General features: G+C 35.3%; 2 protein-coding genes across 12 annotated transcripts in view; both read right to left on the bottom strand.

The window, feature by feature from the left end:
* The window catches only part of RABGAP1L (RAB GTPase activating protein 1 like), a 759,437-nt gene that overhangs the window by 465,420 nt on the left and 267,738 nt on the right, over positions 1 to 26,279 (bottom strand). The window lies entirely within an intron of this gene.
* On the bottom strand, positions 18,926 to 24,926 carry GPR52 (G protein-coupled receptor 52). Its single transcript, XM_042975868.1, has one exon. It carries the CDS (start codon positions 21,202 to 21,204, stop codon positions 20,119 to 20,121), a length of 1,086 nt encoding a protein of 361 aa, XP_042831802.1. The 5' UTR covers positions 21,205 to 24,926; the 3' UTR covers positions 18,926 to 20,118.

Here is a 26,279-nt window from a genome sequence, read left to right as displayed (position 1 = left end):
CCACAAAACAAATAATCCAGTGAAGAAATGGGCAAAGGCATGAATAGACACTTCTCCAAAGAAGACATCCAGATGGCCAACCAACATGTGAAAAAATGCTCAACATCACTCATCATCAGGGAAACAGAAATCAAAATCACAATGAGATACCACCTCACACCTGTCAGAATGGTTAACAGTAACAAGTCAGGCACAACAGATGTTGGCGAGGATGCGGAGAAAGGTCTCTTTGGCACTGCTGGTGGGAATGCAAGCTGGTTGCAGCAACTCTGGAAAACAGTATGGAGGTTCCTCAAAAAACTAAAAATAGTTGCACCCAGCAATTGCACTATTAGGTATTTATCCAAGGGAGACACGTGTGCTGTTTCAAAGGGGCACGCTAACCCCAACGTTAATAACAGCACTATCGACAATAGCTAAAGTATGGAAACAGCCCAGATGTCCATCAATGGATGAATGGATAAAGAAGATGTGGTATATACATACAATGGAGTATTACTCGGCAATCAAAAAGAATGAAATCTTGCCATTTGCAACTATGTGGATGGAACTGGAGGGTACTGGGCTAAGCAAAATTAGTCAGAGAAAGACAAATATCATATGACTTCATTCATATGAGGAGTCTAAGATACAAAACAGATGAACATAAGGGAAGAGAAACAAAAATAACATGAAAACGGGGGGGGGGGGAGACAAAACATAAGAGATTCTTAAATATGGAGAACAAACAGAGGGGGGATGTTGTGGGAGGGGGTATGGGCTAAATGGGTAAGGAGCATTGAGGAATCTACTCCTGAGATCATTGTTGCACTATATGCTAACTAACCTGGATGTAAATTTAAAAAAAGAAAAAAGAAAAAGAAAAAATGTATCTTAAAAGACAGTAAAAAAAGAATCAGTACAAACTGGATTACAAATCACATGAGGAGTGAAGGAGAAGAAAAAGTCCTGAAAGTCTTTTTTCAATGAGCATTTATTAAATACACAGAGCAACAAACTGGAAATCTAGGAAGATACCGGTACCAGTGAAATTAATAAGAAAGCAAAACAAAACAGAAAAGATGGTCAGTTTAAGTTGGCAATAATGAAATCCCTTTGTAACTCTTCAGGTTTCAATTTTTATGAGAAATCCAGAATAAGAAGAAGGCAGATACATCTGACTGAAGAACAGGTACAAGCCAGATTTAGAGAGCTTCATTTCAGAATAATTACTAAAAGGATGGTAGTTGAATCCTTGAGAATGGATGAGTTTTCTGTAGGAATATTCAGAGTACAATAAATTAGGGACGGGGAGAGCATCACAAAATTGTATCTCTGTAAGATCATTTTTAAATGTCATCCAATCATTCATTTGTCCTTGGGCAGAACTGCACTTAAATAAAAACTCCAAAGGTCATTATCTTTCATTTTATCTTATCTTTAAACTCTCCACCAAAAGGCATTCTTAAAAATCTCCTGCAAAATATATCCCTAATGTTAAAATACATTTATTAAAATCTTTCTATATTTTCAATGTAGTTTCAGAACACAAAGAGTAAATTTTCTTATAGTAAGTGAAATTAAATAATCAAACATTAAATTATATCTCATTTGTTAAATGGATAAGCAGAAGGACTTATACACTTTTTTCTTGGTCTTATAAAAATGTATCATTCAGAGCACGTGGGTGGCTCAGTCTGTTGAGTGTCCAACTCTTGATTTTTGCTCAGGGTATGATCTAAAGTTCGTGATTTTGAGCCCCATGTCGGGCTCTGAACTGACAGCATGGAGCCTGCTTAGGATTCTCTCTCTCTCCCTCTGTCCCTCCCCTGCTCACATGCTCGCTCGCTTTCTCACTGTCTCTCTCTCAAAATAAATAAATATAATAAACTTAAATAAATATGTATAACTCAATATACAGCATAAGCTTAGAAGAAAACATTTTCTTCAGACAAGTCCAAAAGATCTATTTGTATTACATCAAATCAAGTTCTTATCCAACAGTGAAAAAAGGTTTCTGAATTTCCATAAATGCCCTGGTGTTCTAAAATAAGCAGTATCTTTCTGAATCAACTTAAACAGGATATTATAATTCATGATATTTGAATTATGAAGATTTAGGGTTTTTTCCCAAATTGTGATTTGTTGTTGTTATTCTCTTCTCAACCTTATACAATCATAAAGAATGTTAAAATAAATACAAAAATTAGCAGAAAACTAGGCTGTACAAGTTCTAGAGCATCTTTGTAATTTAGCCATTTGGAATTCTGGAACCTTAAAATTAGTAAATAGTTTGCAATTAGTAATCTGGAGGAAAAGGAGAGGCAAATGTTAAATACTCTTATCAAAATTATATAACTGAAACTGTTGTTTAGAAGAAATCAACATAAGTGGTAAAGTATTTTCAAATGATAGGTCTACTGCTATAAAAATAAGTCTAATCTCATCAAAAAGGCCTATGTTCAAAGCTATTTCTATGAGCATGGAAAGAACTGAATAACTCTCCCTGGTTTATACTGTATCTCGCCAATACCTTAAAAAACTAACACTACACATATTCTAGTAAATTTCAATATAACATAACGTATAGAAAAGAGTTAATATAGCTGGGCTGAGACTATCTTTGGAACAGCCTCCTTGCAAGGTTGGCTCTTGGATGGCTTCCGGGAATGTGGCTGATAAACAGTTTCTCACCACGATATAAAACTTTCTCTAAATTATCATGTCTGGACTGTTACACAAACAATATGGTTTACGCTAAATATCTGCCTTCCTTCCAGAAGTTGGAAATTTTGGTTGGTGCAAGGCAGAGGGTACCTACATGACCAGCCTCCAGTAAAACCCTAGAGGACTGAGTCACTAATGAGCTTCAATGGTCCACAATACTTTGCACATGTCACAACTCATTGGAGGAATGAAGTGTGTGCTGTGTGACTTCACTGGGAGAGGACTTTTAAATGCTTCTGTCTGATTCCCTTCACTAGTTTTGCTTTGTTTTCTTTTGGTATAATAAATCTTTGCCATGAGTACAACCATATGCTAAATCTTATGAGTCCCTTCAACAAATCACCAAACCTGGGGTGGTTTGGGGGACCCATAACCAATATGGTTTGAGATCGTTTGATTCTTCAAAAGTAGTTATCTGGATTTACACATAAAAATATTCATTGCATTTGCAGATGGTAAAAGTTTAAATACACTGAAAGATACAATGAAGTTTTAAAAAGGCTGGAACAACGGAGCCAACTCTAACAAGATGAAATTTAAAGGAGATAAAGATAAAATTGTGTTTTCAAAACCCACAAACTATTGTACATGTAGGAAGAAGGAACAAATAATTAAGCAGGTGCAAAAAAAACTTAGGCTTTATTGAAAATAAGCTCAATATGTTAAGTGATAAAATATAACTACCAAAGGTACCTAATTTACTTCTATGCTGAATAGAAGCTCAATAAATATATAATAAATGTTATATAAACCAAGGAAGAATGACAACTCCATTCTCTTTTGTTAATGGTCATATCACATACAGAACATTATTCAGCTCTGAGCACCATTTAAAGAAGGATATATTAGAGCACATGCAGGGAAAAAACTAGTGATGAGCTTTAAAACCATATTTTAGGAGTAATGGATCAAGAGTAAGATAAGGCTTTTCTAAGAAACAACGGCTCTATTAATGGATACACAAGGTTCTTGGGCAAAATAGAAATTTTAAATTCTTTCTAGGTAATCATGGTGGGAAAAAGTCAGAAAGACATTCATTTCAGCTGAATAAAATAAAAATTATCCCAAATCCAAAGCTACCCCAAAACGCATTTGCCCTCTGTTAAAATATGTATTCAAAGCCTACGAGTCCACTGAATGTGGATTTTAGAAGGAAGAATTTAATTAGAGTAGATACCTATACACAACTGAGTTGGGCAGGGAAAGGGGTAAGGGAAAAGACCCAAAAATACAGTTAATCTGGACAATTTCACCCAACAAATATATGACTTACCAATTGGCATTTTATACTCAGCTCAACAAATGATTAAATAGCCACTATATATAAGACACTCTGAGGAAATAGATGTAAAAGACACAATGAGAGGGTACCTAGGTGGTTCAGTCAGTTAAGCATCCGACTCTCAATTTTGGCTCAGTTCATGATCCCCAGGTCAAGAGATTGGGTCCCACATTAGGCTTCGTGCTGGGTGTGGAGCCTGCATGAGATTCTCTCTCCCTCTCCCTCTTCCCCACATGCACATGTATGCACATGCTTTCTGTCTTGCTCTAAAAAAACAAAAAACAAAAAACAAAAAACAAAAAACAAAAAACAAAAACACACACACACACACACACACAAAAACAAAAAATCAAAACGAACAAACAAAAAAACCACAACGAGGAGAAAAGGTGCAGACTTATAAGCGTCCCCTGCTCCTTAGACATTCATACCAGGTATGACTTCTACAAAGTAGTAAAACCACTCAATTGTCTACCAGAGCTCCAGTCACCACAGTGGGAATTATACCCATGGTTTTGTAGGTTAGGGAAAGCCTTAGTATCAAAACTAGGCCTGGGGTTCTCAGCCCTCAACAGCTGGTCTTGATGTCCACATACATTCCAAGGATGCAGGGTTTGAAAGTCTCCACTTATAAAAAGATCCTCCCCTACTTTGAGAGGCCAGCAAGGATATTATTTCTGTAACAGAGGCTGAAGAGTACAATTTAAAACATGTCCTAAATCTTTCTCAAACTCCAGTATATAAATGGTCGTGTGGCACACAGAGCACACAAACAGGAAATGCTGAGGACAGCACCAACAATGGGAGAACAGCACTGACAGAATTCAGTGTTTTTAAAAATAATACACGGTCTTAACAAAGCAGGAGCACAAAGTAAATGATAAGCTATTACAAATGAGAAGATGTGGGGCGCCTGGGTGGCTCAGTCAGTTGAGCATCCAACTTCGGCTCACGTCATGATCTCACGGTCTGTGAGTTCGAGCCCCGCGTTGGTCTCTGTGCTGACAGCTCAGAGCCTTGAGTCTGCTTCCAATCCTGTGTCTCCCTCTCTCTCTGCCCCTCCCCCACTCTCACTTTGTCTCACTCTGTCTCTCAAAAATAAATAAATATAAAATAAAAAAAAGAGAAGATCTGAGCTAAAAGATTTTTAAAATTAAAAACTTTGGGCACTTTGGTTTAAATGCAGCTGAACAGATCCGTCCTAGTTACCTTCTTTTTTCTTAAAGTGGGGAAGAAAAATACCATAAAACACCACATTAACAAAGCAACCTCTAATCGGGGCTAGGAGGCAATAAAGTGAAAAATTAATTACCTTAATTTACTTGTTAATGTAGAACTGCTCCTGGCAAGTTGGGAGCGAAACAACCTGGTTTGATAGTTACTGGTGTGAAGATAAACTGGCTCGTTCCCTTTGAAAAGCAACTGGCAATATATGCAAATAATCTTAAAATACCTTCACACGGTTTGGCTCAGTATTTCGCTTTCTTAAAAACTGTAAGAAAATAATACTAAATACAAAGTTTCACTTATAAAGATGTTCGTAAGGAATATGCAATAACGTGGAAAAATGCTCAAGATATAAATAAATAACTACATTTAAAAATCCTTTACATAGAAAAGGTCCTAATGCACAGTGTGAAAATGGAAGGGAAAGAAATGAAGAGTTATTCTATCTAATTCTATGTGGGTAATGGGCTTATGGGTGATTTATTCTTTTTTGTCCTTTTATATATTCCCTGTATTTCCTTAAGGAGTAATACTTTTTTTTAATGTTTATTTATTTTTTGAGAGAGACAGAGTGCAAGTGGGGGAGGGGCAGAGAGACAAGGAGACACAGAATCCGAAATAGGCTGCAGGCTCCAGGCTCTGAGCTGTCAGCACAGAGCCCAACCTGGGGCTCGAACCCATGAACCGCAAAGCTGAAGTCGGATGCTTAACCAATTGAGCCACCCAGGCACTCCAAGGAGTAATATTTCCACCCAGGCACCCCAAGGAGTAATATTTCTTTAAAATATTAAAAACAGGGGTGTCTGGTGGCTCAGTCAGTTAAGTGTCGCACCCTAGATATCAGCTCAGATCAGGATCTCATGGTTCATGATATCAAACCCTGCAATGGGCTCTGTGCTGGCAGTGTGGGGCCTGCTTGGGATTCTCTCTCTCCCTCTCTCTCTCTCTCTCTGCCTCTCCCCAGCTTACTCTAAGTAAATAAACTTAAAAAAATTAAAATTAAAAATAACTAAAATGAATCTTGATTGAGAATGAAAAGGAGAAATTAGTGATGTAGAAGCGATGAGAATTAAGAGGCAGAACTTAAAGAGTTTACAGTGATTAGCTATTAGCTCATCCTTTTATAGAGTTGTCTGATAATTAGAGATGATTATTATGGAAAGGCAAGTTACTGAATATATCAAGAAGTAGAGACAATATCCTAACACTCAAATGATCTCTATAAGAAATTCTTGAGGTCTTAAGACTCTGCAGTCCATTGTTCTGAAAAAAACAGGAAGATCCAATGATCCTCTGGAGAGCTTTCATTTAAAATCAAACTAATGTAAACCTGACAATTTGCTGGGCTTTTTAAAACATTCAGCTTTATGTGAAATTATTCTATGTGTTTTAAAAATTTATTTTTAATTCCACTATAAATTAACAATGTTATGTTAGTTTTGAGTGTACCATATAGTGATTCAACAATTCTAACCATAACTCAGTGCTCATCACATGCTAAGTGTGCCCTTAATTCCCTTCATCCTTCACCTTTCACCCATCTCCCCACCCACCTCCTTTCTGGTAACCACCAGTTTCCTCTCTATATTTAAAAATCTGTTTTTTGTCTCCTTTTTTCTTTCTTCATTTGGGTTTTTTTCACATTTTTTATTAAGTTTTCAATTTTAATTCCACTATAGTTAATACACAGTATTATATTAGTTTCAGGTGTACAACATAGTGATTCAACAACTGTATAAACTACTCAGTGTTCATCACGATAAATGTAGTCTTTAATCCCCATCACCTATTTCACCCATCTGCCCTCTGGTAACCATCAGTTTGTTCTCTAGTGGTAAGAGTTTGTTTCTTGCTTTGTCTCTTTTTTTTTTTTTTCCTTTGCTTATTTCTTTTTTGTTTTTTCCTTAACTTCCACATGAGTGAAATGATATGGTATTTGTATTTCTCTGACTTTTTTCACTTAGCATTACACCCTCTAGATTCACCCATGTTGTTGCCAATGAAAGATTTCATTCTTTTGTGTGACTAATATTCCTATTCATTTTTTACAGGAAATATAAGACAAATAAATTATAAAGGTGTTCAGCTAGACTACATGGGTTCAAATAATGGCTCTCCTACCTTAGTGACTTGGAACAGTACCTAATGCCTCAAAAGCATACGTAAGTATTTGCTTTTATTCTAATGAACCAAAGTGTCTCTTTGATATAAATGTCAAGATCATTCATTCATTTTCTCGCCCATTTGACTAAACTTGAGAAAAACTCAAACACTCAGATTAATTTAAAACACCATTAGTTGACAATGTCAGACACCATAAAATTCCTTTTGCTGTAATAAATCTCAGCCATGAGTGCAACTATACCCACTTACATTCTAATTTACAAATTTCCAAGCACTTGCTAATATGTTGTACGTCAATGCAGAATTATAAATTCTCTAAGTCATATACATTTTAGAGTTACACACAGTTTTGCCTCCTATACAGCGAGATATTCTGTCCTTTAGTTTTCTGCTTTACTGCTTATTAAAGTACTACAAAAGAGGCCACTTATTTATAAGTAAAATCAATTCTTTTGGATAAGATTATTATTTATTGAAGGAAAGTTTAACACATGTTTTTGACGTCTGAAACTTTTGTCCAATATTAAGTATTACTGACTGCTACATTAATAGTTTAATAAAAAGACGAGGAAATAAGTGGGTTTTTTTCATTGCCAATCCTTTCTTTTAATTATCTTATTGTATTTTAAAATCTAATTCCAGAGGGACAGGGATTTTTATGTTATTGTTCTTGAAATAGTTGTCATGTTTCTGTAACAGCTCTTACTCTCTATATCCACTGACAGACAGAAAGCTCAATGTTTATAATAGCAGTGCCCAGCACTGAGTGATTTTAATGATCAGGGTACAGGTTAAGCTAGAGATCTAAAAATAGGACTCAACACTGTAAAACAGTTGACAGTTCTTCAAAAATTAAGCATAGATACACAAAGGACCATAGCCAAATAGGACAAAATATAAATATGTTAGCCATAAAAGGTAAGAATAATTTACTTAGAAAGTGTAGGACTATTTCATTTAGAGTGATGTATTCAGTTGACAAACCACTGGAATCATAGGGAAGGAATCAGTGTCTAGAGTTTTACCCACATGCCAGAAATTCTCCTGATGCCTGGATGAATCAGATTGAAATTATCACTCATGAGATCCTTTGCAATTATAAAAGCACAACATTTTATTACTGTATGTACCATATAAAAAGCATTTATAATGTCTTATATCAGAGGCCAGGAGATTTTTTTTCTGGAAGGGCCAGACAGTAAGTATTTTAACTTCTGTAAGATAGAAGGTCTCTGTCACAATAACTTAACCCTGCCACTGTGGTATGAAAGCAGTCACAGGCAACACAAAAATGAATGGGCACAGCTAAGTTTCAATAAAACTTTATTAACAATAGTAGGCAGTGGGCTTTAATTTGTCAATCCCTGTCTTATAAGTATCTATATGTTGTCCATATGACCCCTAATAGTCTATATGTTCTTGGAGAACTAAAAATATGTTTTACTTATAAGTCTCATCATCTTGCACAGAATTTAGTATAGTCCCTAGCAACAGAGTAACAACCAAATAAAGAACAATAATTATATTGATCAAAAATTAATTATAATTTAATTGATTATAATTATATACAAGGTCCACATCATATGCCTAGCTTGGTTGATAGGCAGATAAGCTAAAACCCACCTGTCATAAAGATAGAAATTCTAATCATAGAGATTCACCTATAATCAGGTGACAAATAGTAAAGAAAACGAATCTAAGAAGCAGTGATCTAGGATGATGCTGGAGTTGACAGAATGTGTCCCATATATATTCCCTCAAGCTATATCCACCCCTGTTAACATTTCTGTCCTAACCTCAAAGCTTATACTTTACACCTAAACGAGTTACTTTATTCTAATCAGATTTAATGCATATAAAAGAACATTCTCTTTGTAATATACTGCGTCCCGAAATTTCCTCACATGGTTTTGTATTGTGTTGAATATCGAACATTCCCCTTCCTTTCGCTTTGACAACTTCTCAAATACCCCAAGGTATGCTCTGTAACTGCAGAATCTAAACATGCGGCCAGATATTTAGGTCAATTCATCTTTTTAAATGCATCAGTCTCTAATTCCTCAATCTATTGCATTGTTCCTAAGACTTTTCTGCAATCTCTCCCTCAAATCCTGGAAATCAGATGATCTGCCCCCTTGCTTGCTTCCCACTATTCATAAGTTATACTTTGGATTTAAAAGCGACCAGGAGTATTACAAACCACAATTTATACCCGACTTATACCCACAATCAATAAATATTTATTGTCCTAATTTGTTGATATGGAATGCAAATTAAGATTTCAATAATTTGGATTTTGCAATGACTCATCTTGCAAGCCCTTTTAGTTAGTACCATAAATTAAGTAGTCATAAACAATCACAGAAATTTTAAATTTGTAAGAAAATAAACTTTCCAAATAACTTAGTTGAATTTATTTCAATTGCTGCCTATACTGGGAACCAAGGAAAGGATTCATTTAAGGACCTTTACAAGACAATCCTGTGTTAGTCTAAATTGAGTTCCTTTAATTTTTCTGTAACCATATTATTTCATTAAAATAAAACTGAATTATACATTAGAAGGGTTTCATTTAAAACATCACTGATTCAGACTTATTTTATTCCCTGAATATTATTTCATATATTAAACATAAAACATATATAAAGCACTGTAGCAAGAAATGTCAAAACCTTTTCCATTATAATGCTTCAGAAAAACCCATCCTATGATGACTTCAAAAATACTGCAAATCCATCACAAAGAACATTCAGAACATGGTTGTGACATGTTTACTTTTCAAAAGTAGTTATATGAAGAAAGTGTGATTGACAGTTCCTCATCATTATATTTTTCTATTTTTTAATTTTTTTAATGTTTATTTATTTTTGAAACAGAGTACAAGAGGAAGAGGAAGAGGAGGAGGAAGAGGAGGAGGAGGAGGAGGAGGAGGAGGAGGAGGAGGAGGAGGAGAAGAAGAGAGAGAGAGGGAGACACAGAATTCAAAGTAGGCTCTGGGCTTTGTGATGACTGCTCAGAGCCTTGTCAGGCTCAAACCCATGAACCAAGAGATCATGACCTGAGCCAAAGTTGGATGCTTAACCAACTAAGCCACCCAGGTGCCCCCATCATTATATTTTTAAATATACAGCTAAAACTATCCAATTCAGTCTATATATCTTCTAATATATTTAGCAGACAACTATTGTGTTTTGGGGTTTTATTTATTGAAAAAGAGAGAGAGAGAGAGAGAGAGAACGAACACACACTAACGAACAGAAGCAGGAGAGGGGCAAAGAGAGTGAATCCCAAGCAGGCTCCACACAGCTAGCATGGAGCTCAAGAACTATGAGATCATGACCTGAGCTGAAACCAAGAGCTGGACACTTAACCAACTGAACCACCCAGGCACCCGTACTGTGTTTTTAAAAGGAGAGGTAAATTTTCATTATCCTCTATGGACTAGAAATTGTTTTAATATCAAAACAATGAGTAGTACTAAATACATCTTATTAAAATTTTCCATGATCTCAAAAGCTCCCTTGTAACATCCAGTTAATTTTAAGGTGATCTTTCCTACTTAATAGGTTAAAAGTTAAAATTTCACATGGAATCTTTCCTGTATCAACTAAGTAAGCCTTCATTTTCTACTCAAGGAAGAAGGGTAAGGTCATTCTACCACCAGCCATCCATAAATACATGATTCAAGAGCCTTATCATGGGCAAAACTATTGCTACACAAGACATATGCTCGGGACTAGCTCTGTCTAGCTATATGATACTAGGGTCACTTAAAAATCTTATCTCAGATTTCTGTATGTGAAATGAGATAGTGCTTACTCACAAAAGCTTTTAGAATGTCAAGGGCATTATGCATGTTCAAAAAGCATTTTAACCTTTTTCAAATTTTAACTTGCAGTGATCTCTAATAATTTCTTAACCCTCACAACAGAGGTACATGCTTGTCTCCATTTTCCTCATGGTACACTGAATCATTTGAATATATGCCATAGTAACATTCCAAACTGGGATATATTGGTAACTGTGCTCAAGAACATTACTTCAAATCCTAATATGTTTTCTAAAAAAAGATGTGTACCTTTAACTATTAGAAAAGTAATTAAACACCCTACAAGGACTGCAAATTGAGAATGCCAGCATTTCCCCCCTAAGTTTGTAATGTGGTAAAAGCATTAAGACACCCCCCTCATACACACGCACGCTGTCTGTCCCTATGATACTACCAGATGTCCTGGATTCAGAATCTATAAAAGTAAATCCAAATCTAGTCTTCTAATAAATTTTAAGTCTGTTTAATTGTAAGTGTTAAATCACATTTACAAAGAGGGCTGATATATGAAATTGATGACTTAAATAACAGAAGCCATCACAAGACACGTTTAATAACATGACATTGTAAATATGAGTCTTCAAAATGCACTTTTCCAGATCTATTTCCAAATAAATATACCTAGAAATCCAGTAAAGTTTTAAGATGTTGGTGATGTAAAACATTTAAAAACAACTGACTTTAAACAACAGAAGCAAGGAGAGAAAACTAATCCTTGGGATGTTACGTTTTCCTCAAAATCTATTTGAACAGAGAAAGAATTGAACATCTACATCACTGTAATTTTTAATTTCAATACAAATCATATTTTAAATATCTAACGGCAAGAACATTTCAAAAAAACCTAGGTATACTTTATACAGAGTTTATTTTCTTACAAACAAGAAACCATGTTCTATTTTAAAATTGGTAACTTCCAACAATTCTTAAAATCAAAACCTGAATCTTCCTTTCCTTGCCAAAATAATAAATATAACAAAAGTCCAAACATAATTTAACTTAAATTATATTTAAACATATTAAAACATTAAACAAAGATTTTCAGGATTTTTTACCTGCTTTTTCAGAAATTCTTTTAATCTTCTCCAAATACATCATTTGCAATATAATTTTACCAATTTAGCATTTTTAATTATAAAATTCCTGAGAAAGTAAACACAATAACTGTGAAGAGGCTATTAGTCTAAAATGTATGATCTAATAATAACTATTTTAAACCTGAAACTCTCTTAGGAACGTTAGTAGAGTAAATGTTTTAAAGCTGTATTTTACAGTCTATACATTAACAACTATTTGTGCCAGTGTAACCTCAGACAAGGGGTTATCTCTTGCATTCATTGCATTGGTCTACACTGCATTCAAAGATACATTTTGAATCTTAAAGAACAGGCTATATAACTTTGTGTTTGTTTACAGGCCTCCCAACCCAGTTAATACCACCACTTTAAATTTATAAAGAAAGTATGTTTGGGCACTTTTAACTGGCAACAACCTTACTTACACTTGCCTAAATAGAAAACAAAATAAATTAATTGCAGTCTAATTTCTAAAATCAAATATGCATGTGATTTCTCTTGCATAAAGTAGCATTTTGATAAGTTTTAGAATTCTAGAAAATATTTCCATTCAATAAATTCTACCACTATGCTCTATGTTTCTTGATATTTATCATCGAGAAATTTTAGAAATGAAAAATCTCAAAGATTCATCTGGTCCCATTCACTACAGTGAAAGTGCTGATATCACATACGACTTTCATGTTAATATCTATCAGACATAACAGACTCCTAATGAATATATTACTCTGATTTTTGGTATTACTCTGATTCCCTTCATGGGGAATCATAAATAAAAACAGAATAGAAATTACCATTAAAAAATTATACTGAACACCAAGTAATGTATAGAATTACTGAATCACACATTGTACACCTGGAACTAATATAACACTGCATGTTAAGTATACTAGAATTAAAAAAAGAAATTTAAGTTATATATATGATCTTTGAAGATGGGGAATTGGAAAAGTAGACTCTTGTGTATCTGTGAGATGTAGTTAACACATCAGTTGAACCCTATTTCCCTAATATAGGATCATTCTTCTGATATTTAAAGATCTGAAAAATGTTAAAAGGTGTCATCACTGGTGCATTAAAAACCCTATAGTCACTGAGATCCCTTTCAGATGCAGCAAATAACACTTCAAACTGATTGTGTTGAAGCCAAAATAAGTCAAGAATATCTAATGTTGCAATTTCTCTGAAATTTTTTTCTGAAATAAATATTATAGGAATCAAAAACTATATAGACTATCTACAAAGAAGTAGAAAGACATATTCCATGCTCATGGATTGGAAGCACAAATATTGTTCAAATGTCTATACCACCCAAAGCAATATATACATTTAATGTGGACCCTATCAAAATACCAACAGCATTTTTCACAGAACAAGAAAAAAATTCTAAATTTTGTATGGAAACACAAAAGATCCTGAATAGCCAAAGCAACCTTGAGAAAGAAAAGCAAAGCTGGAGGCATCATAATTCCAGACTTCATACAAAGCTGTGGTAAACAAAACAGTATGGTATGGGCACAAAAATAGACACATAAATCAACAGAACAGAATAGAAAACCTAGAAATGAACCCACAATTATGTGGTCAATTAATCTTTGACAAACCAGGAAAGAATATCCAATGGGAAAAAGACAGTCTCTTCAACAAATCGTGTTGGGAAAACTGGACAGCAACATGAAAAAGAATGAAACTGGACTTCATTACGCCATACACAAAAATAAATTCAAAATGGATGAGAGGCCTACAAGTGAGACCTGAAACCATAAAAATCCTACAAAAGAACACAGGCAGTAATTTCTCTGACATTGGCCATAGCAACTTTTTCTAGATAGGTCCCTGAGGCAATGGAAATAAAAGCAAAAATAAAGTATTTATACTACATCAAAACAAAAATTTCTACACAGCAAGGTAACAATCAAAAAAACTAAAAGACAACCTGGAATGGAAGAAGATATTTGCAAATGACATATCTGATAAAGGGTGGGTATCCAAAATATATAAAGAACTGATAAAATACCCAGTAAACAAATAATCCAATTACAAATGGGCAGATGACATGAACAGATATTTCTCCAAAGACATCCAGATGAACAATAGACACATGAGAAGATGTTTTCATCATTTACCATCAGGAAAATGCAAATCAAAACTATAGTGATACCACGCCACACCTGTCAGAATGGCTAAAATCAACAACATAAGAAACAAAAGGTGTTGGTGAGGATGCGGAAAAAAAGTAACACTCATACTGTTGGTGGGAATGTAAACTGGTGCAGCCACTGTGGACATCAGTATGGAAGTTCCTCAAAAAGTTAAAAATAGAATTACCCTATTTACCCAAAGGATACAAAAACACTAATTCAAAGGGATACATGCACCTCTATGTTTATAGCTGCATTACTTACAATAGCCAAGATATGGAAGCAGTCCAAGTATCCATCGATTGACAAATGGATAAAGAAGATGTGATATATACACACAATGGAATACTATTCAACCATAAAAAAGAATGTGATCTTGTCATTTGCAATGACACGGATGGAGCTAGAGAGTATAATGTTAAGCAAAGTAAGTCAGAAACATGACTGGATAATGTTACTTGTAGAATCAACAAGCACTGTTTTGTGAAACGTCAAAATATTGCTTAGTCATCATTCTCTCTTTTTTTTTGAGTTCATTTATTTATTGACAGAGACAGAGAAAGGGGGGGGGCGGAGGGGGGAGAGAATCCCAGACAGAATCTGCACTGTCAGTGCACAGCCGAACATGGGACTTGATCTCATAAACTGTGAGATCATGACCTGAGCTGAAATCAAGAGTCAAACACAACCCAATGAGCCACCTAGGCACCCTCAGCATTCTTGCTTTTTTCAGCATCCTTTTTAATAAAACAATTTTGTTTTTCTGAGTACAAAGGAAGTAAATGCTCATTTCTAAAAACAAATTAAACAGAATATTAATAAAGAAGACCCAATGCCATCACTATTAATATTCTAAAACACAACCATTTATACTATTAAACAAAGTTATGAATATTTTAAATTGCAGAGCAAAACGAGCACTGGATAAAACTCATTTACAAGAAACACTCCAAAGGGAATCTGGTTGTTTTCTTTTTCTTTTCTAGTCACTTCATTTTCTTCTATGTCTATACATACATTTGGTTGGAGAGTATGCCACTTTCTACATATTCTTCTTAATCCAAAAATAAAGTTTTGTTCGGGGAGAAGAGCGCTTGTTGGAACGTACACATCAGAGTATCACATCAGCTCAGTAACCTAAGCTTCTGTGCATTGTGATGGCTCTACCTGAACATGTTATATTAGCAAATTCCCCACACCTTAATCTCCTTTATTTATCACATGCTTGTATCTTTTCCATACCTAATGATTAGCTTCCAGAGTGGAGAGAGACAGAGGACAGTCCTTCAAGGCAACAACTGCATTTACTTCTAAACTCATAAATTAGTGCCATATGTAGAATGAAACCTGTTGGCTAATCTTTGTTTCTTCCAGGTAACCTGTATATAACAAAACACCCTAAATTCCATTTTAGTAAGTGAAGAAAATTAAAATGTAAAGACAAATGGCAAAACATTCCTGAACAATCCTTTCTTACTATTGCCAACCTGACAAAAGAAAAATGTTTAAGCGTATTTTATGCAATAAATAATGTAAGGAGGTAAATTAATCTCAGAATCATCCCAACAACTGCTTGCTGGTTATACTTAATGTCAAATGATGTCTTCATGAATAATCATTCCTGGAAAAGGAGCTTTCAAAAATTATGGAAGTTTTCTATATTTAAAAACATCTGAGTTAAAGCCAAAATCTGAGTTTAAACAGATATGAAAAAAATGCCGTTTTAGGAAACTCTTATACTCAATGGATTAATTCTGTTGTAAAATGTAATCTTCTTAGATTGTAATTAGTGATCTCGAAATTATGGTAGCAATGAATATGGCAGCCACAAAGATAATGAAACAGGAGCTACCACATTCTGAACGTGTTCTATGTGCCAAGAGCCATGCAGAGCACAAAGGCTACAATAGCTTGTTTAGTCCTCAAATCTAGCCCAACAGGAAGGTACAAGTCCCTGGGTTTTACTGAGGAGAAAACTGAGGACTTGGAACATTCAGTACTACTAGGGATAAACAGCCTCTGAAGGCCAGGATTTCAGTCCAGATTTCATACCCTAGTAGGTTATAAAGACTTCCAATACTACGTAACTTCAGAAACGGCTCCAGAGACAATCGAACCCTTAGTAACAGACTCTGGCATTATTGTTTCGCTGTCACTTATAACCAAATTGAATAATTACCACAGAATACAATATAATGATGAGAATAATGGTTATGCTTTCCATTCTTCAAACATATTAATTTTAAAAAGACAGAGTAGTTTCAAAATAAGTATTATCTTATTATATAAACACACATTAAAATAGGTCAAAAGGAAGTTACAAGGCTTGCCTGAGAGTTGCACATGAAACATTATAATAAATGAAAAATCTAAACCTAGTACTTGCCTTATAGGCTCCCCTTGCTTTTCCAGGATATGAAACCTTGACTGAACTCCTGGCCTTCAGAGGCTGTTTATCCCTAGGTAAGACACTGAATGTTCCAAGTCCTCAGTTTTCTCCTCAGTAAAACCCAGGGACTTGTACCTTCCTGTTGGGCTAGATTTGAGGACTAAACAAGCTAATGTAGCCTATGTGCTCTGCATGGCTCTTGGTACATAGAACATGTTCAGAATGTGGTAAACCTTCTCCACTCACCTGCCTGAAAATATTTTCTTCAACAGGAAATTCACACAGATCTGAAGAAACTATTCAACAAAAACTTAACAAAAATGAATAAAGGCAATGCCAAGGAAATGCTATGCCCCAAGGTTTCAGTTTGATTACAGACTAAACTAGCAAGTTTGGGCTTACGAGATTGCTGTTTTAATAAAATATGTTTGTAAGATCAAGGAAAAAGATATCACAAGGTATGGAAGGGACTACGGCAAAATGTTAAGGTGAAGAAAAAGAATAAAACTCAGAGAAATTTGTAAGGAAAAGGTACAGACAGAGGTACAAAGGTGTGAAGGCTTTTGAGGAAAGAAAACAAAAAACAAAACAAAACAAAACAAAAACCCAGAAAAGCAGTGAAGCAGAGTGGTTAAGTATGTAGGCTTTGGCTCTAACCCAGCTAAATATGAATGAACCTGTGGGGAGGAAATGAGTGACCTTGCGTCCATCACCCTTCTTTAGTTTCCTGTCTCTAGGATAAGAATAAGAACAGTATCTATCTGAAAGGGGTGTAGTGAGGATTAAAAGTCAAAATATATATAAAACTTAACACAGTGTTGGGGTGCCTGGGTGGCTCAGTCAGTTGAGTGTCTGACTTCAGCTCTGGTCATGATCTCAAGGTTTGTGAGTTCAAGCCCCATGTTGGGCTCTGCGTTGACAGCTCAGAGCCTGGAGCCTGCTTTGGATTCTGTGTTTCTCTCTCTCTCTCTCTGCCTCTCCCCTGCTCATGCTCTGTCTGTCTCTCTCTCAAAATAAACAAACATTTTTTAAAAATTAAAAAAAAACTTAACATAGTGTTTAAAACTTGACACATAATTGTTGTTACTAATTATCATGAGGAAAAGCCAGAAGAGGAAAATGCAATAAATGCAGCCTCAAGTTTTCTCTACAGAATATCTACAGGATACAGAATATCCTTTCGAGCTATATTTATTTACACACCAAACTAAAGGAATCAAAATCTGATTCCCAAATAATACATATAATGTTGAATATTCTATTTGTGACAGCTGAAAAGTTAGTAGTATTATGCTTTCTTGAAATCTGTTTTTCCTTTAACTGGTCTGAACTTAAAAGGTTCATTTTGAATATCCAAAATGCCACTGGCAAACACAGGGCAAGAAATAATATAAACAACCCAAACCACAGAAATGTGAAACAATTAAATTTTGATTCTAAGTGAGTGTTTTTATGAAACTGAAACAAAGTCTGATTTTGATACGTAGAATACTATTTTATTCTTTATTTTAAACCTTTCTTACATGTTTAAAAATATACACGGGTTCAAAACAACCTCAATAAAATGATGACATTTCTACTAACGGACCTCTGAAGTCAAACCACTCGTGTGCAAACACACTAGGCTTCCAATTTGAAGTCATAGGCACATTTCATTAAATGCATTTCATAAAACAAATAAATCAAAATGCTGAGAAGAAAAATACTCAGTAGTCTGATATAAACTTTAAAATATCTGTCAGGCAGGAAACTTATAGTAAAAAAGTAAGATTTAGATGTTTTACCACTCACACCTGCTTCACTACTGATTCCCCCAAATGCCATTTTGCTACATCTAAACCCCTGGCAATTTATTATACAATTCCACGTAGCACACTAAAAAATAAGTTAATTTAATCTCTGCGTATGAAAACAGATTACAAAAGGAAATACTGACAGCTCTTACCTGTATTTGATAATTAAGTATATCGTATTCTCAGCAGTACTAAGAATGCAGCTTGATCTAATATAAATATCTAATAACAACTACACAAAAGTATTTTTCTCTTTAAAGTTTTTGTATATTTTTTCCAATGTTGATGAGTTAAGCAACATTGATCTATGTATTGTGCTAAGAAAACATTAGGCACAGATCACATAATATAATTTACATTTTCTTTGTTGTAAAAAATATAGTATATGCAAATGCATATCACACAAATGATTGGTGGACGCAACACTAAGCTTTGTAGACCTAACACAAAAAGGTTAATATTTTCTACTGGATTGCGGGGAGGACACGCTGTGTGGCTTGAAGAGCAATACCTTACTTCCGGGTGAATACTCTGAAATCTCCATTAGAATTATTTGTGGATTTCCTTAAAGAACAACAAAGCTTTATTATAGCAAAAAAAGACACTACTTTGGGCACACGAGCTAATTGGAAAGGAACCAGATAAAAATGTATACAAAAGCTATTAAAAATATTTAACACAACATCTCAAAGAACCTTTGTTGGAAGGAATAGATTATTTAAGATTATGATTGCTTTGTATAGTAGATTCTTTCATTAGCTAAGACACTTTTGGGTTAAGGTACCAAAGGATGCAGATCAAGAACAATGGAGGAAAAAAATAGCAGGCTGTTAGAAAGGGGGTGGGGGTGGGTACACATAATTTTACCCAGAAGAAACAAAAGTACTGTTTCTTTTTGTTTATAGCAAACAATTTGCGCTGCGGACATTATAAAAACACAAGCAAAAGGGTTATGTGGCAGGTAATAAAATACAATGCTTACTATGCATCCTTCATAGAGAGACAACTTATGGGTTGCAGATTAGTACATTTAAGAGTATACTTTGATGCAAAAAATTGCACTTTGCCACATATATTATATGTAGCATTTAAAGGGCAATTTATGTAAGTCATTTCCACAAACACAAAGAAAGTGAGACAGACAGACAGAATGAGAGGCAAAGACAGAGGAGAGAGCTCAGTCAGAGAGGACAGAGATGCCGAGAGGCTTTGCTCATGTCCTGTGGAAGCTCTGAGATACTTTTTTCAATAATTTTTTCATCTTCAGTGCTTAATTTTGCTATTACTGTACATTTATACTCCCATACTAAAGTTATCTCATGAGATTACCCTCTATACATTCTTTTCTCTAGCTCCCCCTCCCCCACCACTGTGGAAAAAGAGAAGGAAAAAAAAAAGAAATCTTTAGTCCCTTCATCTCATAGTCAACTATTCAAGTAAATATTTCTCTAGTGGCAAACTTCCAGAAGAATTATTTAGATATTATAGAAGAATCAAGAACACAATCCAAAACCCCTGTCAGATTACACTGGATTTACTGTATAGTTCTCTTCAAATGGAGCAGGAATTAGCCCGTTTCCTAGGTTTGGGGTCTCGTGCTTCCTGATCCTTCACACACAGACAAGATGTGCACATCGTCTTGGACAGTCTTCGGAGGCCTAGCCGGAAAACACTGTTGGAAAGGCTGTATATTACACAGTTACAAAAACTATTACTTATAGCAAGCCAGGTTGTTAGGAAGGACAGTGTTGGATTGTCTAAGACCCGGGAGCTTTCCAGAAGGAAGTAAATTATATAAGGGAGCCACAGCATGTAAAACACACTGGTTATCCGAAACAAAACCATGGCGTAGCGACGGTCGGGGCTGTGTCCGGTCTCTCCAGAGGCATCCACCTCATGGCTAGGAAATCGGGCCCTCCGGTCATTTATCTCTTTGGTGTGCTGACGGCAAATTTTGAAAATGTGGAAGTAAGTGAAGCAGACCACAAAGGCAGCAGGAGCATAAAGTAAACAAACAATAAAGCCAGTAAAATAGGCACTGGTGAGCCAAGAGGTGGCACACCATTCAAAAATGTCACCATGGTACCCAGGTTTCCCCCAGCCAAAAAAGGAAGGCAAGAAAATGAGGCAAGAGTAGATCCAGATTAAAATAATGCAAATTCTCAGGCGACAAGGAGTGACCAGTTGATTGTAGGAAAGAGGCTTGGTAATTGCAAGATAGCGATCCACGCTTATGCAAGCAAGACATGCCATAGAAACGCTTTTTAGAACCGAGATGATATATCCAAAAACCTGGCAAGTCAATGACTCATGGATACCTGTGGAGTAGTGAAGAAGTGAGAGAGTAGGAACCAAGCAGCTAACTCCAACGAAAAGATCAGCATATGCCATTGTCTGAATAAAATAGCTGGTAGTGTAATGGTGTAAGAGTGGAGCACAGTGAAAGACAAAGATGACCGTTAAATTCCCAGCAATGATTAGAAATGTCAGCAAGACAATAACAACGGTCTCAAAGATGCACACATCCACCGCACTGTAGTAGCCAAATCCAAGTGGGCAGGAGTGACGTTCAGACACATTCACAATGCCACTGCTCATGTTCAGGATGCTCCATTCAGTCCACCTGGATTCATTCATGGCTTGGAATTAAGAGAACATGTAGCCTTGGCTCCAGCAAGCAGGTGCCCTGTCCAGCATGTGTTAAACTCTACACATGAGTGTCTCGGGATCAGCTTCGGTAGACAGTGGCAGTGCTTCTGTCACAGCCGAGCATCCCAGAGAGTACTCAAGCCTCTTCATCAGTCTCAGTGCAGCAGTGACACATCTCAACTTTGGGAGGGGGAGAAAGGGAAGTAAGCTAGAAAGGAGGTGAAAAAAGGTCACTGATTAGCTTCCTCTGATGCTCTCTCCAACAACTTTTTGAAGACACAAGGCACTTCTAGAGAAAATGGATATTTTATTACCTTTCACCATGAAAAATTAAATCTGTAAAAAGAAAAAAAAATCAATTGCCAAGGGAAGAAAAGAGTTTGTGAGCTGTTTGGGCTCATCAGAAAGGTAGTTTCTTAGGGATCAACTAGAAATAATGAGGGGAAAAAAGTCTTAAATTGTCTCAGGCTTCTTACTTCATCTGTCATGAGAAGTGGATTCATATTTTACGGTTTTAAATAATTAAGATCTAAGATCTAGTTGCAAATCTAAGAAAAAGTTCATTGCGGCAAAGAGTGCCTTTGGGCTCAGTTCAGGGTTCGATGCTGGTGGATGAACTTTATGATCTATTTCTCATTTCTCAAAAAAGCTAAATCCCCACACACACATACACACAAGGTTAATTCTAAAAGACTCGGGTCTACTTGGGCACAAAGGAGCAGAATAGGGTAACAGACTCCAGACTGCCCTATAACTCTCATGAGTAAACAAAAGCATATTTCCAGTAGTGAAGATAATGTGCAATGGGTTAACACGTGACAAGATATGATAAACTGTAAAGTTTTAATTCTGCATGCAATTTTTTAAGCATTCGGATGAAAACAGTTTTAGTCCATTACAATTACCGGTTCTACATGTAATTTGTATGTTCTCCTTTTCAAAGGGAAAATAAATGTTATTAATTTCAGCATCAATAATTGAAAGTAACTTTCATTATCTGATATGCTACCTTCCTTATAACGGAATAATAGATTCACAGCTCAAAGTTATTTCTCACCTTTGCAACCACACCTATATCTCACGTATATATGAAATTTAAACAACAGAAACTTTCCTATGCACTCTGAGCTTATTTGACTAGAAACGCTGCCATTATTTCTTACTTAGGTATTTCTAGTAGGCTTCATAGTCTGTTTCTATTCTACTTTCATCAGAGGATTAACACATTAAATCATTACTTCGACTAAATCTTCTGAAAGTGGAAAATTACCTTGTTTGCTATACTTGCAGTTATACAGCAGCCATATGTTATGAAAATGCCTCTTCTATTTCTGTTTTCTATTTTGAACAAGTGCTCGATTAGTACAGGGGTCATTAGGTAGGTTATAAGATGGTCTTATTTTAAAATACCTCTAAAGCATCAAGATGAGTTTAAATCCTAGAGTTTGAAATACTGAAAGGCTTGCAGGATAGAATCCATCCAAGAGGCTTCCAAGGTCATTCTGTTATCAGGTTAACATTTATCAAAAATCTTTTTAAAAGTACAGGTATTTCAGAGAGTTTCTTGTCAGTCTTTGTTGTCATACCTCTTGAAGAAGTAACATGCATTAGAGATAAAAACGTTTCCTTCAGGAACAAAGCAGCAGCTTAACAGAAAGCATTCTTCTGAAAGTTATTTTCTCGTGCACCACCAAGTCATTCAGGGAAGTCCTTCTTTTATAACAGCCACAGAATATTCCTCCTTGCACATTCCTAGTTTCACTTATCACAAAATAGTTCTCTTCTTACGGGAATAAGGCAATGCTTCTCACCTACATTCACTCTTATCAGCTGCTAGGCTGGGCTGCTTGATTCAGAAGTCCGATTTACTGTGATGCAGTTACCAGGATGCTGTCGCTATATTCTTCACAATCTCTCAGTATCACTGCCTCCACCTGAGCCGGAGCCCTGCTCCTCTCCTCCTCATCCTGAGCTGATGCAGAAGAACTCACCACCATCAGAAAGGTGACTCGGTCCTCCTGCCCCAATCAACAGCACAGCCAATGGCTACTGCAGCTGAAACTGTCACTAGGTAACAGTTGCCAGGCACATGCAGGCTTATAGACTTACTCGGCAAGCTCTGATCAAGATTGACAAAAGAAGACAATGGAACTGACCGATCCTTATAACATATTAATGGCATGTATGAATCTCTAGAGATAGTCTCCTTATAGCATTTATAAAGATTAATTCCTATGGACCAGACAGTAAGAAACAAACAAAACAAAAACAAAAAACAAACAAAAAAAAAAAACAAAAAAACACTGGGATACACCTTTAAACCCTGTAGAGAAACTACCACAAGGTACTATGACACTAAAAAGTCAGCAGTAATCTAATGCTCACTGGCAGAAAAAAACGTATTAATTATTAAAAATCAGCTAAGACTTCGTGAACTCAAGTGATATAGCTACTATTTTTACTCCCTAAAATATAGGTATGTTTTGATTAACAGAAGTTAAGTCATTTAATAATCTCTCCAATCCCTGCCACACCCACACTAAATTGCTGAATCCGATGTATTTAAGTGTATAAACAGAGCATTGGAACTAACACCTCTATGCTAACATCTATTTGGGGAAATATTTAAGGTCAAATGTGAACTCTGAAAAGTAGGCATTAGAAATAAGTAGAATGATTGTTTACTCCACTTATTATCCTAATATGAAAAACACTCAAGAGTCAAAGAACTGTCATACCGTGACTGAGCTACTCACACCCAAGTGAGAAGCAAGCAAATTAAGCTACTTTATTTGAGGGAGGTTAAAAACATTTCTACTTACTTTGACTTACTATAGGCAAACATTTTCTATTTTAAGCATATTTCTTATGGGATCAGCACTCTTCTTTAAAGTGACTTAGAACTAATTTACAAATTATTTCAGACTTAGATAAGGAAAATTAAGCTGAAAATGGAAGATAAACTAACATCTGTTGAGCACATTCTGTGTGCCAAGCATTATGCTAAGTGCTTTATATATTTCCTCTCTATAAAAACCTTAAGTCTTTATGGAGTAGGTACCCATCATTATCACTTTCCAAAGGAAGAAGACAGGTACTACAGAAGGTAAGCATAACTTGCTTCCGACAGTCATGAAACTAGCATTGAAACAGGTCAAAAGTGTCATTCCTAACACCATATTGATGAACCCCTCTCTCCTTCCCTTTCCTTTCCACTGATGGCTGCCAGTAAGGTAATGTCTAAGAATAACTATTTTGGATTCCAAAAATGATTTCTAAAGAACAGAAAACCCTATTCTTTCCTCCATGTTGAACTGCCTTATAGGAATGAAGACCATATTATTGTCAAAAATCTCCAGGGGTTTAGGTGAAATACAGAAAGAATGGAAGCGCATTTCTCATTACCAGAATAATTCATAAAACAAGTTAGAATAACAATCATAGAATGAGTACCATGTTGAGGTTTGAAAGAAAATATTTAAATATACAATACAAAAGGCTAGAAAGTCCTATTTTACAAGGGAAGTAGTTTGACCTTTAGGGATACATAAAAGCATTAAAATCAAACAGGAATGGATTTAACTAATAGTCTCATTTACAATAATAATAAATATTCAAAATAAAAATTACATTTGATAAATATTCATGAATGTAGACAGGTCCCATACTCCATATTAAAAGGAGTTTAAGGGGCGCCTGGGTGGCTTGGTCGGTTGAGCGTCTGACTTCGGCTCAGGTCATGATCTCATGGTCTGTGAGTTCGAGCCCCGCGTCGGGCTCTGTGCTGACAGCTCAGAGCCTGGAGCCTGTTTCAGATTCTGTGTCTCCCTCTCTCTCTGACCCTCCCCCGTTCATGCTCTGTCTCTCTCTGTCTCAAAAATAAATAAACATTAAAAAAAATTAAAAAAAATAAAATAAAAGGAGTTTAATACTCAGCTTTACTATAAAACCATCAGAAAATAAAACACTATCAATTATTAAAGTTATCTATATATTACCAAAATCTAAATAAACCTTTTCCAAGGATAGGCTTTACATATTTTTAAAACAGTTTTGAATGTACTATTTCCAAAATTAGAGAAATGGCAAAATAATCTCATAGGGAAATTCAAATTCTAGATCGCTTTCATTTGATACATTTATTTCCCAAAACTAATCGCTGACAGGGATTTGAGTCTACGAATATTCTAAATAATCCGTAATTGTACACGCTTCCAAAGGCAAATAAATGATAATACAAGAGAGTTCAAGCAGAGCCTTTGATCCACTTTCTTCTTTCCTTCTACCAACTTCCAAAAAAAGCTTTAGCAGTTCTAACAAGATAATTTTCTTCTTTTTAGACATTGACTTGTTCTACTGGTCCCTCATTTTTCTCCCTTTCTATCCTTTTTTCTAATCTGATTATAATAGGAACTAATTTATAATGTGAAGCTTTAATAACAAAAAAGCATTAATGTCATATATTTACATAGCTCATTACATAAATCATTCTTTGTCTTTAATTAGGCATAACTCTCTTTATGTTAGGGGTCATTAGGTGTTTTATTATTGCCATTCTTACTGCAATCATTGTCAACCACCTCTCTCTCCTTTTAACTGATGAATGCTAGTTGGGAAATATCTAAGAGGAATTATTAGTTGGAATACTTCAGAATTACTTCTAACAGCTAAAACTATAGCTTTATGAGGTGACACATCACAGGTATTTGCTTTTTTTTACTTATACCTTAAATTGTTTTATATATTCTTTTATATGAATCAATAGTTCATTATTAAACATCTAAGCATTTCAGGCAACTACTCAATAGGACCTAAATAGCAGAGTAAGAGAGAGACATCAGCATCAATGGTAAGTAAGATAAAAAGAAGGTGATGATTATCAAGGAGAACTATACAACCAATATAATATTGTAAAAAGTAAACATGTACAGAAAAGGGTTTTTTTTTTTTAACAATTTTAAAGGTACAAAAAAGGTGTATGCATTCAGAATTTATCTGTTTCTTCAAGTACTCCTCCCATCCATTAACTCTTCCCTATCTCGGCTGTCACTACCCTAAGCAAG

Source organism: Panthera tigris, chromosome F3 (genome assembly GCF_018350195.1).
Source record: "Panthera tigris isolate Pti1 chromosome F3, P.tigris_Pti1_mat1.1, whole genome shotgun sequence".
NCBI classification, from domain to species: domain Eukaryota; kingdom Metazoa; phylum Chordata; class Mammalia; order Carnivora; family Felidae; genus Panthera; species Panthera tigris.
This window is presented reverse-complemented; position numbering and strand designations above follow the sequence as displayed.